General features: G+C 41.3%; 2 protein-coding genes across 7 annotated transcripts in view; one reads left to right on the top strand and one right to left on the bottom strand.

Moving 5' to 3' along the window:
• On the top strand, positions 1–5,801 carry LOC117826549 (zinc finger protein 582). The gene is made up of 2 exons (XM_034702680.1): positions 1–535; positions 3,513–5,801. The coding sequence occupies exons 1-2, from the start codon at positions 250–252 to the stop codon at positions 4,424–4,426; spliced, it is 1,200 nt and encodes a 399-aa protein (XP_034558571.1). The 5' UTR covers positions 1–249; the 3' UTR covers positions 4,427–5,801.
• The window catches only part of nectin4b (nectin cell adhesion molecule 4b), a 23,212-nt gene continuing 13,085 nt past the window's right edge, over positions 5,713–15,839 (bottom strand). For 2 of the 6 annotated variants that reach the window (XM_034702675.1, XM_034702674.1), the window contains 7 exons: positions 15,547–15,664; positions 11,836–11,987; positions 11,404–11,563; positions 11,232–11,307; positions 10,845–10,904; positions 8,883–9,083; positions 5,713–6,955 (listed from right to left, as the gene is read on the bottom strand). In XM_034702675.1, coding sequence (XP_034558566.1) covers positions 6,665–6,955; positions 8,883–9,083; positions 10,845–10,904; positions 11,232–11,307; positions 11,404–11,563; positions 11,836–11,987; positions 15,547–15,664 — 1,058 coding nt within the window. In that variant the 3' untranslated portion in view covers positions 5,713–6,664. Of the gene's footprint in view, positions 6,956–8,882; positions 9,084–10,844; positions 10,905–11,231; positions 11,308–11,403; positions 11,564–11,835; positions 11,988–15,545; positions 15,665–15,839 lie in introns of all 6 variants that reach the window. The other 4 variants (XM_034702677.1, XM_034702676.1, XM_034702679.1 and 1 more) reach the window with 4 other exon arrangements.

The raw sequence follows: 15,839 nt of genomic DNA on the forward strand, positions 1-15,839 counted from the left end.
GTGTGCCGTTTGTTTTGTTTGATACATTTTGTCCTTTAATATTTACCGTCCGTCACGTGACAGCCAGTACTTCCGGTTACTATTGTATTACACTTCCATGTTTTTCACCTCAAACTGTGACTGTAATGTGATCTACACGGGACCAGGTTGTCACTGTTGGGTGAAACCCCTCTCCTGAAGAAGGACAGCTCCTCGGTTGTCTATTCGTTCTCTTTATATCCACCAGAGGTGTTGACCCCGGGGGGCAACATGGCGAACTGCTTGTCTTTCCAGAGCAAGCTAACCTCGATCATGGAGGTGCTAGCTAAAGCTGCAGTGCTGGAGATCAGTCAGCTGTGGGAGGACGGCTTCGCGCTGGTGCAGGTCGAGCTCCGCCGGAGAGAGAAGGAAATCGAAGCCTTGAACAGGAAGTTAATGTTGATGGAAAACGAGCGCTTAACGGGTCTGTCTCAGGCTGAGACTACAAATCTGTCTTCATCATCATCTTCCTCCATCAGAGAGCATCAGAACACGACACTGCCCCCTAGCGGCGAAGGTGAGAATTACCACTACAAAGCCACTGAATCACAGCAATGTTTTATACTTTAACAATTCATTTTATCACATCAATAGGCGAATATTAAAGGTGTTTGTGGTGGTGGAATGATCCAGAACATTTATTTATTTATTTATTTTATTTCGTTTATTTTCATTACTTTTATTTAAATAGTAATGACCCAGCATGAAAATACGCATTCTACAAGGAAATGGTTAGACCAGTGTTTATCTATTACATGTGTTGTTTTTATTCCTCATTTCAAAAGCCAGGTTACAAAGTGCTTTCAAGTTTAAATAATAAAACATATTTTAAAAGCATACAATTTCCCTAAAAGAACTCTAGAGGAATACAATTATTTTAAAATATATATCTTAAAATAAAATTCAGATAAAATCAAGAAAGGCTCTTCAGTAAAATTATGTTTTCAGAAGAGATTTAAAAGAGATCTGTGCATGTGCAAATGTGCATGTTGCATTTACTGGTGTACATTGTTTGTTTTAACTTTTTTATGCACTGTTCAATTGTTAAATCCACATAAATGCACAATATTATACAAGACTTAATGTATATTTGTAGTATTAGTGCTCTGTGAAAAGAAATATCTGTACTAGGATTGTAAAGGGTATAAAATTGTAAATGTCTGATACATTTCCATGGGAAGTTAAGCTGGGGAATTTTGGAAATATTCCAAATTGGAAACTTTTCATGGGAATTAATTTAATGTAAAGATATCATATCCAAGCATAGATATTTGTTTTGTAATCCCAACAAAGTCCTATTCAACATGCAAAAAGAAAAAGTGCATGTAGGGGGTGTGATCTCAATAGCCCTGCAGTAAGCAGTGTGCTATGTGCATGTGATTGAGGAATAGCATAGATATTCAACTGTACTTGCATGAAATCTGGTTGTTTTAGTCAGGATTATGCTAAAATATATTTTCCCCAACTATATTGAAGTTCCCTATTAAGAGCCAACCTTCAATTTAATAAATTCCTGGTTTATTCCCATTTGTTCCCATGGAAAGTTTCCAACTTTGAAAATTCCCGGAATTTTGCAACCCTAATCTGTACACAGTCAATTTCTCATGCTGTGTTTTCAGGCGTCTGATTATGCATATTTGAGCCTTTCCAGGAGGCATTACTACAGTATTTCTCAATTGCTGAAACACTAAACCCTATTGTCTGAACCAAATTCCTTAGCGGCCTGAACGCATGTATTGAATCAGTCACTCTTTAGGCAAAACCATAAGAACTTTTCACCTGTTAGACACAACTTGCAAACACATACTCACTCACTAAAACACATGTTGCACTGTGATGCACTTGTGTTGCATAATGGTAAGCACAGGAAGCAAAAGTTAAACACATTTGAAGCACAGGAGTCACAGCTTCAACACAACCACTTTAAACTGATCACACTTGTGTCTAATGATGTGAGGAAACCAATATAAGCCAGTTCAGAGAGCACTGGTTGTTGAAGGTTGTACAATGGACAGAAATAATCCGAGAGGCAGAGGAAGAGTGCGTGTAAGAGGTGGTCAAGGAGGAAGAGGAGGGGAGCGAAATCGAGAAAGACAAAGAACAGTGACTTCTGATGAAATCCGAGCTACTGTGATAAACCATGTTCTTCTCATTTCTATTTGTTTTGACTTTATTTTTACTGGATACAGGTACTACATTCATTGAGCCTACTGTGAACAATAAACATGATTTCTACAGCTTCATGTCCTGGGCATTGTGTTTTCAATTTTTTGATGTAGTGTGTGTTCAATATGGTTGCAATGAGGTGGAACATTTCCGTAAAATTTCCGGCAAATTTCCATGGGAAGTTAAGCTGGGGAATTTTGGAAATATTCCAGATTGGAAACTTTCCATGGGAATTATGGGAATTGAGGGTAATTTAATGGAAAGGTATCATATCCAAGCATAGATATTTGTTTAGTTATAAGCAGACATCCATCCAAAAATTATACAATCAAAACAGATTTATTGGTAAGTAGAACTTTATCAAGTGTTAACTATTCTATTAAACAATCAATTCTGTCATTGAAGAACAAAACCATGAATGTTGAGTTAAATATCACTCATCCCCCCGACTCAACCCATTCAAAAATTAACAAAAATGCAATCCCAACAAAGTCCCATTCAAAATGTTAAATGAAAAGAGCCCTTCCCCCTCCAAAAAAGTCCCATTCAACATGCAAATGAAGAAGCCTCTTCCCTCAAGCTTCTCAAGCCTAGCCTCTGCAGGATTCTAGAAATCATCTGTGCATGTGATGGAGGAATGCACAGTGCATGTAGGGGGCGTGATCTCAATAGCCCTGCAGTAAGCAGTGTGCTATGTGCATGTGATTGAGGAATAGCATAGATATTCAACTGTACTTGCATGAAATCTGGTTGTTTTAGTCAGGATAATGCAAAAATATATTTTCCCTAACTATATTTAAGTTCCCTATTAAGAGCCAACCTTCAATTTAGTAAATGCCTGGTTTATTCCCATGGAAAGTTTCCAACTTTGAAAATTCCCGGAATTTCGCAACCCTAGATCTGACAACATTGTTTGGTTTTGCAGGAAGAGTCCGAGGTTTGGTGAATGTGGTTTGAAAATTGGGTTTTGTGCTCATAGTGTTGAGAAAGCGTGGTGGGTGTCAAGAAATGTGTTTTAGCAATTGAGAAATACTGTAATAGTTCATTCAAGGCAACACAAGAGGAGGATTCTTTCAACCCGTTGAAAAACACTCACTCAGTTGCACAAACTTGATGATGTTTATGTTATTGGCACATATTATGAGAAAAGTCTTCCCATACTTTGAAAGTTAGAATTATTTATGGTTGTGTGTTATGAAACAAATACACATTAAACATTGTACCTGATTTGAAAGATTCAGTTGTGTACCACAGTGCATCAGTAATAAATCAAACTACCTTTAAAAATCTCCTCTAAGTGCTCTCCTCTCCTCTATCTGTCTTTTCAGGGCCGATCATAGATTCAGTGCAGACATTGTCTTCTGAGCAGAGTGTCAGAGAGATGGCAGACACCTCAGCCCATCCCAGAACACCTCCACCACCTCCACCTCCACGGATAGAAGAAGCACAAAGCGAGCCCCTCAGGTCTGATCACTGCGAGAACGACAGCAGAGACGATGACGACGACGATTTGATCGTCAAGCTGGAAGACGAGGATGATGTGCAGATTGTGGAGCAGACGGCAGACTCTGATCTCTGTAATAACGATGAAGCGGGTCACCAGGAGATGGATCTGGACCTGCAGCCAACTGAGCTTTCAGAGGAACAGAAGAGCCAGCAGTGGTCGCTGGTTTCAGTAGGAGACAGCGACACAGCTGATGACTCGGACTGCTTTTTAGAACCAAAACAGATCTCACAAAACATGGACTCTGAGATCCTGCTCATTCAAAACGCTTTGGACATCTTCGATAACTCAGCAGAGACAATGTACTCGGACAGGTTTGTACGAGATAACGGACAAGCTGCATCGAGTAAACCGAGGACTCCTGTGAGTTTTAACCAAGCTCAGCCGGGTCAGCCTTCAGAAGCAATAAATCACACCGAGAGAGGAGTGTCTGTCCTTTTCAACAAACCTCACACTAAGAACTTTTCAGCCTTTAACCCAGACAACAGGTTCTTTCTCTTGAACGACCCTGAGATGCACAAAGCGATAGCAAGTCGTCGAATAAAGGAGAAATGGTTCATCTGCCCCTTCTGCGGGAAGAGCTTCGACCGAGTCAGCCATCTGGAGATTCACCAGCGAATCCACACGGGAGAGAAACCGTACACGTGCGAAACGTGTGGCAAGTGTTTCTCTCAGAGGAGCAACCTTCGCACTCACCAACGGACTCACAAAGAGGCTCTGGCCCAAAACGTTGTTTGAGCTTAAAGAAGGAGAGAGCTGGAGAGAGCTCTGTGACGTTTCCGTTTTTAGATTCACTAACAAATTCTGTCTCTATTTTGATATCACTGAGAAGTAATGTAGCCGACTGATTTACTGTGCACTCTTTTAACTTTGGCGCAAAGCTTTGCTTTAAAAACTAATTTTGGTACTTATGTAGAGTTTATAAATCCAGATAGTGAAGAGATTTATAAACATCCTGCTTCATGTTGACCTCTAAAGGACACTAATCAGTCTTTGATGTTTGTTGAGTGATGTGATTCAGTGTGGATCTGAAAGTCTGTGACAGGAACCTCTGTGTGTTTGACTGAAGACCCTCTGGTGTCTGGTTTCATTACCTTTTTACTGTCTGTTGTCTGTTTTAAGTCCATGGTGAAAATCAAGCTTGTAAAGCAACCAGGATGTGATCCTAAATGAGGGAAAGGAGGATGAGAAACAACAAACAACAACAGTCCAGCTGAAACAGATCATGTTAGTCTCTGGTACATTTCACTTTTGATTTGTAAAGACACGTCATGTGCACTTAACAAAAAGACAAGAGAGGAAGCGCTCACTCTCTGTTTTATCATTTTAAGAAGTCATCATTGCATTATCATGTTGCAGCTGCTAATGAGAAATTCACAATCAAGCTAAGTTAACTTCCTGGTGAGAAAAGACTTCATATCCTTCAGTAACTGTCTGTAAACTGTCCTAACAGACCTCCAGGTGCTTCATGGTTTAAGAAAATTTTGGTGCTCTAGTCCTCTAGATATCCACCACTTGACCTTCTGATTGGAGGTTCAAAAGAGTGTTTTGAGAAGTATTTGAAGCCACCATCAGCACCCAGTTAGCTTAGCTTAGCTTTGCACAAAGACTACCAGCACTTCTAACATTCACTACATAACTAGTTATATCTCACACGTAGTAGTTGGAGATTCATCGGCTGTAAATCAGTGTTAAACTGAGCGTTTGAGGATCTGGTAGGCAGATCTAATGGAGCTAGATTTGGAGCCAGGTCTGTACGCTGAGCTAAGCTACATTTCATATTTTCCCTACACACTTATGGGATGTTTCTATTCTGTAATCTAACTCTCTGGAAGAAACTGAAAACCGTTATTTCCACAGTTCAGTGTGTCACCCTCTGAAAATCCACTTTTTTCTACTTGTATCCATCATGAGTCATTGCTGTCTGTGAGCATCGGGAGGACAAACCAGGAAGTCACCACAGAGTCCTACAAATGTTTGATTTCTGCTGCAGCTGTGATGAATGAAATCCCTTTAACTTCATGTTTGAGCTGAAACAAGTTTAATGTCCCCATGTGAAAATAAAAACTTTGTTTTAATGCTGCACTTTTATGAATAAACACTTCACAATGTACACGTCAGTTTCCCAGCTTCATAAAAAAAACACTGAAAGGATATAAAAGTATGTACACAGAGACACATACATAGATACAGAGTGGTGCTGTACAGTTCATCTTCTGCATGTGTTGATCACATGGTTTAAACCTGCTCAGTGAAGCTCTGTTGATCCATGAAACAACAACAGTTTGCACTCTTTGTCGGTGTCTCAGTGCAGGTCCTTAGGTAACAGCTGTTTTCAGAGCTGCAGGCATGATCACAAACACACAGCAGCTCCGAATCTCTCTTCCTTGTACATGTAAAATAGACACAACAGCTTTCTATCCACAGCGAGCTGAAATGATCAAAGATCTGAGTGCACTTAACTCTGAACTCCTCCACAAATCAGATCTTAGAAAACGTATTTGTCTTCAATGTAAACAAGTAACTCTGAGTAGCAGTTCTTCTTCACACTCCTCTGTGAATATGGATTTTATACACCTGTACGATACCAGATTCAGTAGGTAAACATGTAACAGGATTCTCTATCCTTGCACAAAAATGAGAGGATGTCGGCATCTGATTTTTCCTCCCTAGATCTTAAAATCAGGCCATGAGTCCCAGCATCTCTATTCTCGTGTAGAGTGAGGGTTATTTTCTCTCTCTTCTTCCCCTTACTGCATCTCTTTACTGCGTTCTCCACTGTCTGTTATTTACTTTAAGTATAAAAATTATCCAAAAACTTTCAGATAATCACAGAATATTTACATCACAAAGGTCAGGGGTCAGAAAACACCCCAATAATCTAAATGTGGCTTCTTCTCAGCAGTTATTTCCCACTGTGGTCCATGTCCTGCAGTGGAAACACCTCTCTCTCTCCAGGTTTAGAGTCTCAGTGCTCTAGATGATCTGTCCTCTGGGGTGCAGCAGGATGGCGTTGGAGTGTGGTTTGGGCCTGAGGACCCCGTTACTGTAGTAGAAGTGATTGGTGAGGGCCTCTGAGATCTGGTAGGAGCTGCTGTCGGTGTCGTCATTATCTTGCTCCTCCTCTGCCGACGGCGTAGGAGCCCACTCTTCTTCAGGTGGTGTGGGGTCTCCTTCCCTGGGTTGGCCCGGGTCTGGCTCTCTGGGCTCGGCGCCTTCTTCTTGCTGGGCCTTCAGGGGAACCAGGGAAGAGGGCAGACCTGAGTCCTGGTAGAAATGAATATAGATACGTTTGATGCCTCTTTTTGTATTAACTTAACCGGGACAAGATCGTGAAGTTCTTAAGAGGACTGAAAACGTCACTGAGGGTGAAATGAGCTAAAAAGCTGCTGGGAAGTCTAAAGAGGAACTTTTAATGTGAAAAACAACACAACTCCTCTCTTTGTGCGACATGTTGCAACAATCTAAGAGACAACTAACTAAGGCTGTTTTCGAACCCGCCTGCTATACTAGCAGTAGGTACTGATTTAGCCAAAACCCAGTATGTAGTATGTGACCAAGAGCAAAATCTGCAGTATGCAAAAACTACCTGGATGTCTACTGATTCAGGGAAAATTCTCAGTATGCATCAGACCAGTCTCCCTTGTGTACTGCTTCCCACAATGCACAGCGCTCGTTCCGCTTTTTTTTTTACGGAGAGGCACTAAATTCTAGGTGCTGTGAAAATCATTAAATTCCACATGGACCACTTCTTAACTTTTTAAATCAGGAGTGATGCTAAAGAAGCAGTTTCTCTATAAGCTTGTCCGTTTACTTCCGCTTTCCGAAACTGGAAATCCAGTGTGGCCAGATCCAGCGTACTACAAAACAAATCGAACAGAGCAGTCATACTACAGACTAAATTCAAACGCAGTATGTAGTAGGCAGTACATACTGCATACTGCATTCGTAGGTAGTATGTAGCATTCTTAAGGGGGAGGTTCCTAACTGAGTGTTAAACTTCACTGATGTCATATCTAACACTGATTTTACCACATTTACATGGCTGCATGAAACAACCATAGACTGTATAAAATATGGACATAGTATCCGTGACGTCACCCATCTGTTTCTGAACGCTGTTTTGAAGCCAATCGGCAGCGGCAGCCAAATTGCTTCTGTCGAGCCAGTGTGACGTAAAGAGGCGGGCTTTGAGCCTCCTAGCCAACAGCTGCAGTGTTCCTGCAGGCAGCTGTGCCTTTCATTGGAAGACTAGCAATCTCAATATCTTCGAAATTGCTGCATTAGAAAAAAATTCACCCCCATCACAGTGAGAGGACATCTAGAAATGAGCTATTCAGACTACACTCGTCTTTTGTACCAGGCTGTAAACATGTTTATTAATGCTGTAAAGATCATCTTTTTCCCCATTCATGTGTGTGTGACTTCCGGTACTTCCGGAGCCAGCCTCAAGCGGATCCTTGATGAACTGCAGCTTTTAACACTTCTGCATTGACCCATATTTTTAGACCGGAGGTTGCCACTTGGAAACAACTCAGTAAATGTGCCGCACTTTTTATGCTTCAAGTTCAGTAGATTGTAGTTTTTACACAGTAGATTCATGCGACAAAAGTAACATCTGTCTTGTGTTAGTGCAGCCGGGTTCCCTTAACGTAACGGTTGTCTTTCCCTAACTCCTTCTTTACACCTCTCCTTGGCCCTGTGATGTTTTTCATCCAGGTTAATTTGAAGTAGATGAAGTTGTTCCAGAATCTAGTGCTCTACTTGTAAAAAAAATGGGAAAGAAATAAACTTTTCTACATTCTTGCAGCTTTGAACGCAAACCTGCTTGGTGAATTTCCCATAAAAAAAGTTGCAAATTAGGACAGGTTTAGTCTCTGAAAATGATCCAGTGTTTCAAAGTTTTATCGACACTGTTAGAGTGCGGAGAACACAAATATTTACAGTCCCCGTTCTACATTTTATTCTCACTTCACATTAACGCAAAGTAATCATTTCTGGGCGCAGAGCTAATCAAACGATCAATTTCACATGTTTAAATTCTACCTCCTGTGTTGTCCTTTAACCTGTCCTCATGTCACTGTCTCATCTCCATGATGCAGATTCATCCATAAACAAAACATGATACCATGTGACTCATTACAAACGAAACTCTGCATTCTGACCTCCGCTCTGATTAGGCGCTGACACATACCAGTGACATGTTGCTGTTCTTCAGGTATGACTCCACCCTCCTCCTGCGCTCCTCTTTCTCTCCGTCCATCTCTGCTCCTCTTATACTCTCCCTAGCATCGCCCCAGACGACGGGTCGCCCCAGCTCGTCCACCTCCACCCCTCCACCAGGCCCCCACTTCCCACCCAGAGTGGACTGGCTGCCTTTGTAGATGGGATGCTCCTGCAGGCGGGGAGGAGAGGCAGACAGTGACAACACTGATAACAAAGCTTTAAAAGATTACCATGCAGAGTGAGCCGCTGTGGTGCTTTCTTTGGTGTCATATTGAGGATGGGTGTGATGACAGAGAGATGTTTGTTTGCGCTTAATCTTCTACTGTAAACCGGGGGGGGGTACTAACATGTACTTGTTAGTTTATTTGCTGTTAATCTACTAATCTACTGGTTCTCAAACTTTTAAAGCCATACAGCACTTTGAAGTCAAACCTCCCCGTCTCTGATGCCTAAATACCCACTTGTAGTCTCAGGTCCCCCTCTTCCACCCAACTCACTCTCCCACCTGCTCACTTGACCACCATAGGGTCGAGAGCCTTCAGCCGCTCGACCCACACACCTCTGGAACTCTCTCCCCCAGGACTTACAAAATCCACCTCTCCCACCACCTTCAAATCCTGCCTCAAAACTCACCTTGTCAGCCAAGCCTACTCACTTTAATTTGTCTTTATGGGACTGGAATGACTTCACTTTCACTTTCATCATGACTTCACTTTCTTTTTTCTAGTATTGAATTGTTGTTCTGTTGTAGTTATGTATTTATTTACTGTTGAGTTTTGTTTTTTACTGTTGGTATTTTGTAAGGTGACCTTGAGTGTCAAGAAAGACGCCTACAAATAAAATGTATTATTATTATTATTATTATTATTAATTTAATAACCTGGGGTCCATTCCCCCCCAGAGGAGTCCTCAGAGATCTCAGGAGGGATGCATGGCTTTGTTTGCTCTGATGTTGTCAGAAATTGATTTGCACATATAAACTAAAATCATGAAAACACATTTTCTGGATAGACCATACAACTGTTTGTCGATGCAACTATGTAAAACTGCTTTTTTTCTTGCTTCTTCAAGAAAGAACTTTAAAACTAAAGTTTATTTTTGACAACAGCATGTCCCTTTTTTTCTGCAAGGGTCCTGGTGTGCTTGCGTGTGCGTGTGCGTGTGCGTGTGCGTGTGCGTGTGTGTGTGTGTGTGTGTGTGTGTGAGAGAGAGAGAGAAAGAGAGAGGGAGGGGCTCTGCTTTTCTCATAAATAACTGAGGAGGGCTCAAAGCAGGAGAGGTTGGGAACCTCTGCCTTAATCTGATGAATTCTTTTATCAACATTTATCAGGATTATTGTTATTTTTTTAAATGGCAACATCACACTGTGAACTTCCAATTTTTTCTGTTGCAGGGATTAACCTTCCAAGCTGAAATTTGTCTAGTTTGTCAAATCAGTGACCTTCCTGCTCTGTTGATTTTTCAACTTTCCATCCATTTTTGGCCAATTAGATTGTTCTTTGAAAAAAATCAATACTTTCTTTTCCCCCTGATTAGAACATTGTCTTTTTTCAAGGATTCAAGGTTTTTTATTGTCATACCCACATGAGCTGTCACATGAGGTGGAATGAAATTTTGTTTCTCAGGTCCCGTTTAAAAGCCACAATAAGAAGACACACTATAATAAAAGACAAGGAAGAGTATTTGGACTTCAAGGAGCAGCATACATAAACAACAATAAATAGAAAAATAGTGCTTAACATGGCCGTTTCTCTGGTACTACATAACTAACCTGAATCATAAAAGTTTTCCAGAGCCCTCATGTTCTTTTAATGTAAACTCTTCTGATCTTACACTTTCCCATTCTCTCCTCAGGCTATGTGAGTCCCCTCCCCCCTCCCCCACCTTATAAAGACTAGTGAGCAGGTTTGCCCTTAGGCCAGAAACTCACCAGAGACATTTCACTGTTCTTCATCCGACTGTCCACCCTGAGCATGGTGTAATCCTCGGGCTGCAGAGAATAAAGAAAGTTAAAGAAAAGTTAAAGACATGAACACAAAAGATAAATAAAACGAGTCACACACAAAACAACATCAATAAAAACAGTCCATAGACTCTGCATATTATTTGTTTGAAGCTGCAGCAGCCTGTTATCATCGGCCTTCACAGCAGACATGGCTGCTCACATGCCAGCGGCTCCACCCCGGCTACGCCCGGCTCGGGGTGGGTGTGTCGACTTGGTTTGAGTAAACCCTGCTGGTTCTTGTTCTCAGTGGGAGTGTGTGTGTGTGTGTGTGTGTGTGTGTGTGTGTGTGTGCCTGTGAGTGTTTGTTTGTACCGGGACTCGGGAGTCTGTGCTCACAGAGTTGAGTCTCCTGAAGGAAGCTTGTCTGGAGAAGCTGTTGATTTCCTCCCTGGGGAAAGAAGATGGAGGAATTAGAAAAGATTTAGATCATAGTTTGACAAGCATAACCGGAACATGTGTCATCAGACAGTTTGTGTGAGCTTACGTTTTTTCACTAAGCTCCCGCTCCAGCTTCTTGTTCCTGTGTCGATGGTAGCGGTTGACCAGCAGGACCACAATGACCAGCACCATGACCAGAGCTCCAGCTGCGGCACCAATAATGATCAGCAGCTGGTTGTCGATGGGAGACGTTCGATGAGATGTCTCTGAAAGAAAAAGGAGGATGAGTCTCTCACATTAATACATTCAAACACCAATGAACAAGAGTTTAATCCAACACTAGGGGGCAGCAGATTTTCACATTCGCTCAAAATCAAAGCGATTTCTTTTTTGTTTAAATCCCCTTTTATCTCATGATTTTAAGATCTTCATCCTCTCTTTTCCTTCTTCTAAACCACCAACAAGAAGCAGCACAAATTCACATTATAATCCAGAGTGATCTAAACCACCTACAGAGCTGAAATTCTTAAGTCCTTACCTGTGACTGCCAGCTTGTACTCTGTTTTCCCTGCTCCCACTTTGTTCCTGACCACACACTCATACACACCGCTGTCATTCAAGCGGAGTGCCCGCCCAAACACAAGTCTCCCTCCAATCACAGACGCCCCATCCGGCAGGGCTCCTCCTCCCCTGTGAATGATCGGAGGTAATAGTCAGCATTATTTTGAAGTGATGCATCAAAGAGGTGAACAAGAGGGTAAAAACACAAAACTGATGAGTCACTGTTTGAAACAAAAGCTGTGAGTCACTTTGTGTGAATTAGAGATGAAGTAAACAAGATGCAAACCCACGTCAAAGTGTTTCTGTCGAAGTGTCAGAGGAGGAAATGCTCAAATATGTAATGACATCTGATCTGAAACAGCAGCCTTAAATTACCAACGTTTTTTTGTTAATTGAGCACATCACAGGATCAGATTCAGCGCCGAGTGTAACCACCAATTCACCTACACCTGAACCAAAACCTGCTGAGCTTAAAGCTGGCGCCCATTGATCTGAAAAGACCAAATAAATAACAGGTTTCAAGGATTTAAGCCACTCCAGCTACTGAGTCCCACACTGTGCAGCTGAAGAAATCACAGGCTGCATAATGGAGAGCCGGTTTCTGATCAGGTCCGCAGAGAGGGCTCATGTTGCTCCTGGTTTCACTGCAGCTTTTTAAACTGCAGCTTCACCCCCCTAAGAACTGGAGCAAGCTCAGATTTCTTTTCTCCAGACCCCACCTAGCTCCTCTGACCGGCCTTTTATCAAAGAGTCACAGGTGGAGATCGAACCTGACACAGAGTAGATGGCAGAAAACAAAAGAGATTCAGAGCGTGATCCACCTTTAGCAGCCAAAAGGATTCGACTAACTCTATTTCAGAGCAACAGGTTTGCATATGTTGTTACCTTTGGGCTGAGGGCTGAGATTTTAAGCAGATTTAAACCATTTGATGTGTTAAAACTTCAAAAGAGAACACATTTGGGTGCACCTGATAAGCTCACTGGTGTACAGAGGCTGCAGCTTTATTCCACTCCAACCCTTGGCTCTTTGACGAATGCTATATCCTAATCTCTCTCCCCTGTTTCAGACTCTATCTACTGTCCCACTCTCCCAATAAAAGCATGTAAAGCCCCAAAATAATCTTTAAAATTATTAATACATTTAAAGCCAGCATGCATACAATTGTCACTAAATGCAATTCATCAAAGATCAGGGATGCGTACAATGCCAACACCAAAAAAAATGATGATTGAGTCATCAAAGTAACCTCAGTAGATTGTGGACAGCTGCTTAACTACACAGGAACATTTTGACAAATCAAACAAGATATTTAAAAAATAGAGAATATACTTGAATCTTGTCTGACAGGTTTTTAACCGCATGTCATATGTTTCTATATTTGGATCCACCAACAGATCTGCAACTTTTCCTTTGGTCTCCAGAGGAGAATTACAACAACACCGTCATGTGGATTTGCAAGAACAAGTAAATCATAACAGGCAGAGCACGCACCATAACACTCGACCCACAACACCCCCTCTACTTATTCTTCACACTGTTCCCATCCCTCCATAGGTACAGATCTCTGGCCTGCAAATGAGCTTGATGGGAGCTTTGTCCCATCTGAGATCACACTGCTCAATAAAACACCCCGGTTTTCTATGTTGTATGCTTGTACAGACTGGGGCAACCTATCTATTTACTATTTATCTAGCCACATGCGGCCCGAAAGCAACTGCTTGTGATTGTGGCCTGGATCCGGCAAGAAAGACATCTTTTACTACCACTGACAAGTGCTGCTCTTTTATTGTGTTTATGTCCTTTTGGATGTGGCAATACCTTACTAAACATCCAGTGTGTTTGTTATCTTATGTATTTGTTTTTCTTTTAAATGGTTTAACTTTGCTTCCTGTCTGCTAAAAATGTCCGGCCCAGCTCATGTCCTTAGTCTGAAAATCCGTCCCGACCAAATATTTAATTGAATAGCCCTGCTCTATAGTATTTATCTATCTATAGTATCTATCTATCTATCTATAGTATCCTCCTCCTCCTAGTATTTATAGCACGGGTTCCCAAAGTGGGGGTTGCAAGACATAAATGGGGGGTCGTGAGATGTCTTCCAGAGTTTTTTGTTTTTTTTCAAATTATCTAAAAATGGTACATTTTACCCATTATAGTAAAAAAATATCATCAAAAACAGTCGCTAACCTTGAAATAAAACCTTGAAAATAGAAAATGTAATGAGTTTTCTGCCTTTCTTTTTGCCAGATGACTCCTAAGTTTAGGGTTAGTGAACAGTTAATTATCAAAAGCATCAGTAGCAGTAGGTTAATTCATAAAGGCACAGGAAACACAGACACATGCTCATATAGGTAGGGTCATTTTCTGCAGACCAGCTAAATGAAGACACATTAAATTACTTTGAGGGACAGTGGGGGTCGCGAGTCTTTGGCATCTATATTTTGGGGGCCACAGGCTGAAAAGTTTGGGAACCTCTGATCTATATAGTATCTATCTGTGTATCTATCTATAGTGTCTATCTACAGTATCTATCTATAGTATCCATCTATCTATCTATCTATCTATCTATCTATCTATCCATCCATCCATCTATCTATCATCACATCCAAATGCACAACAAAAAAATGACAGAAGAAAAAAGGGAAATTCAAAACAACATGTTTGCAACAAAATTGCATTCCTGATAAGGTGACTATTAAACTCATTTTCACAGGAAGTGTAAAAATATGGATAAGCATTATGTCATATTGTATTGTGTTAGATTATATCGGCTGTGCAGTACTGTGCAATATCATATCATAGCGTGCCATGGCTTATCATAGTGTATTGTATCATAACGTAACTTATCGTATTGTATTGTATTGTGTTGTATTGTATTGTATTGTATTGTACCCTATTGTATCATATTATAGCGTATAATAGTGTTATTGTATCATACATAATGTATCATATCGAATCACATCAAATCCCATCCTATCATACCAGATCATACCGTAGTTTAACTTTTGTCCAGTGTGAAGTTGAAGGTAGTTCACTTATGTGTTTCACATTTCTTTTGTAAAATCCGACTAAGCCCCTCTTGGTTCAAACAGTCCGTCCCTCACAGTACGAGTTTGTACTGATGAATGCGCCGAAAGGTCTTTAAGGTTGAAAAGGTTTAATCCAAATAATCTCAATACTGTCGAGATTGTCTCATGTGTGAAACATTTTTCACTCAGCACACAACATTCGATCATTGTGTGTTCAGTCGCAGCTGTAATGGCTGCTGCAGTGTCTCTAATTAAAGCACAGACCCTGTGTTTTAGCAGGCATTACAGTGATATTTAAAGCATGGCTCTATGATTAAGTGCTTAAAATTTGTCTCCTGCTCTTCCTCGTGTCGTGTACTCCCTCCCTGGTGTGAGAATATCTCCTCACTGGCTTTAAATTGGGCAACACGACACCAGAGCTTTTATTCTACTGTGAATTGAGCTTGTTGAGAAAAGCGCCTTCCTTTAGAGTGAAGCACACTCCTTTGTTGTCCACAGGTGTGTAGTCTGTGTGTGTATGTTGGAGACACATTCCATGTAAAGAACAGTTTAGCAGCACAGATATAGTGGGTTGAATTAATAAGTAATTGTCAGGTTCTTGCAGGCAGACAGATCTTAAGCATAGATAGGTGAGCAGCAGACAGGCTGATGATAGTACCGTGTCCAGGTGATGTTGTCAGGCTTGGGGTTTCCTCCACTGCTGCACACCAGCTCGGCATTCTCCAAACCAGCAAACCAGTCATCCGTATCAGCGGAGATGGTGGCATCTGGAGGGTCTGTAACAAAAACACAGACGTGAGCACCCAGTGACACAAAATATTCACACGTGCGGGGTGGAGCAAAAGGAAAAATGTCATACGTTCTAAGTATGCAGAAATAGTCATTCAAGGAAACGTGTTCCCTCTGTAGAAATACAAGATTAGGCCAGATTTTGTCTTTATTATAAAAGAT

This window comes from Notolabrus celidotus, chromosome 15 (assembly GCF_009762535.1).
Source record: "Notolabrus celidotus isolate fNotCel1 chromosome 15, fNotCel1.pri, whole genome shotgun sequence".
NCBI lineage: Eukaryota > Metazoa > Chordata > Actinopteri > Labriformes > Labridae > Notolabrus > Notolabrus celidotus.

Bases quoted from the DNA above. Each gene is read 5' to 3' on its own strand.
- LOC117826549 (XM_034702680.1), top strand. From the start codon at position 250: ATGGCGAACTGCTTGTCTTTCCAGAGCAAGCTAACCTCGATCATGGAG. The intron at 536-3,512 runs GTGAGAATTACC...CTGTCTTTTCAG, and splicing joins ACTGCCCCCTAGCGGCGAAG to GGCCGATCATAGATTCAGTG.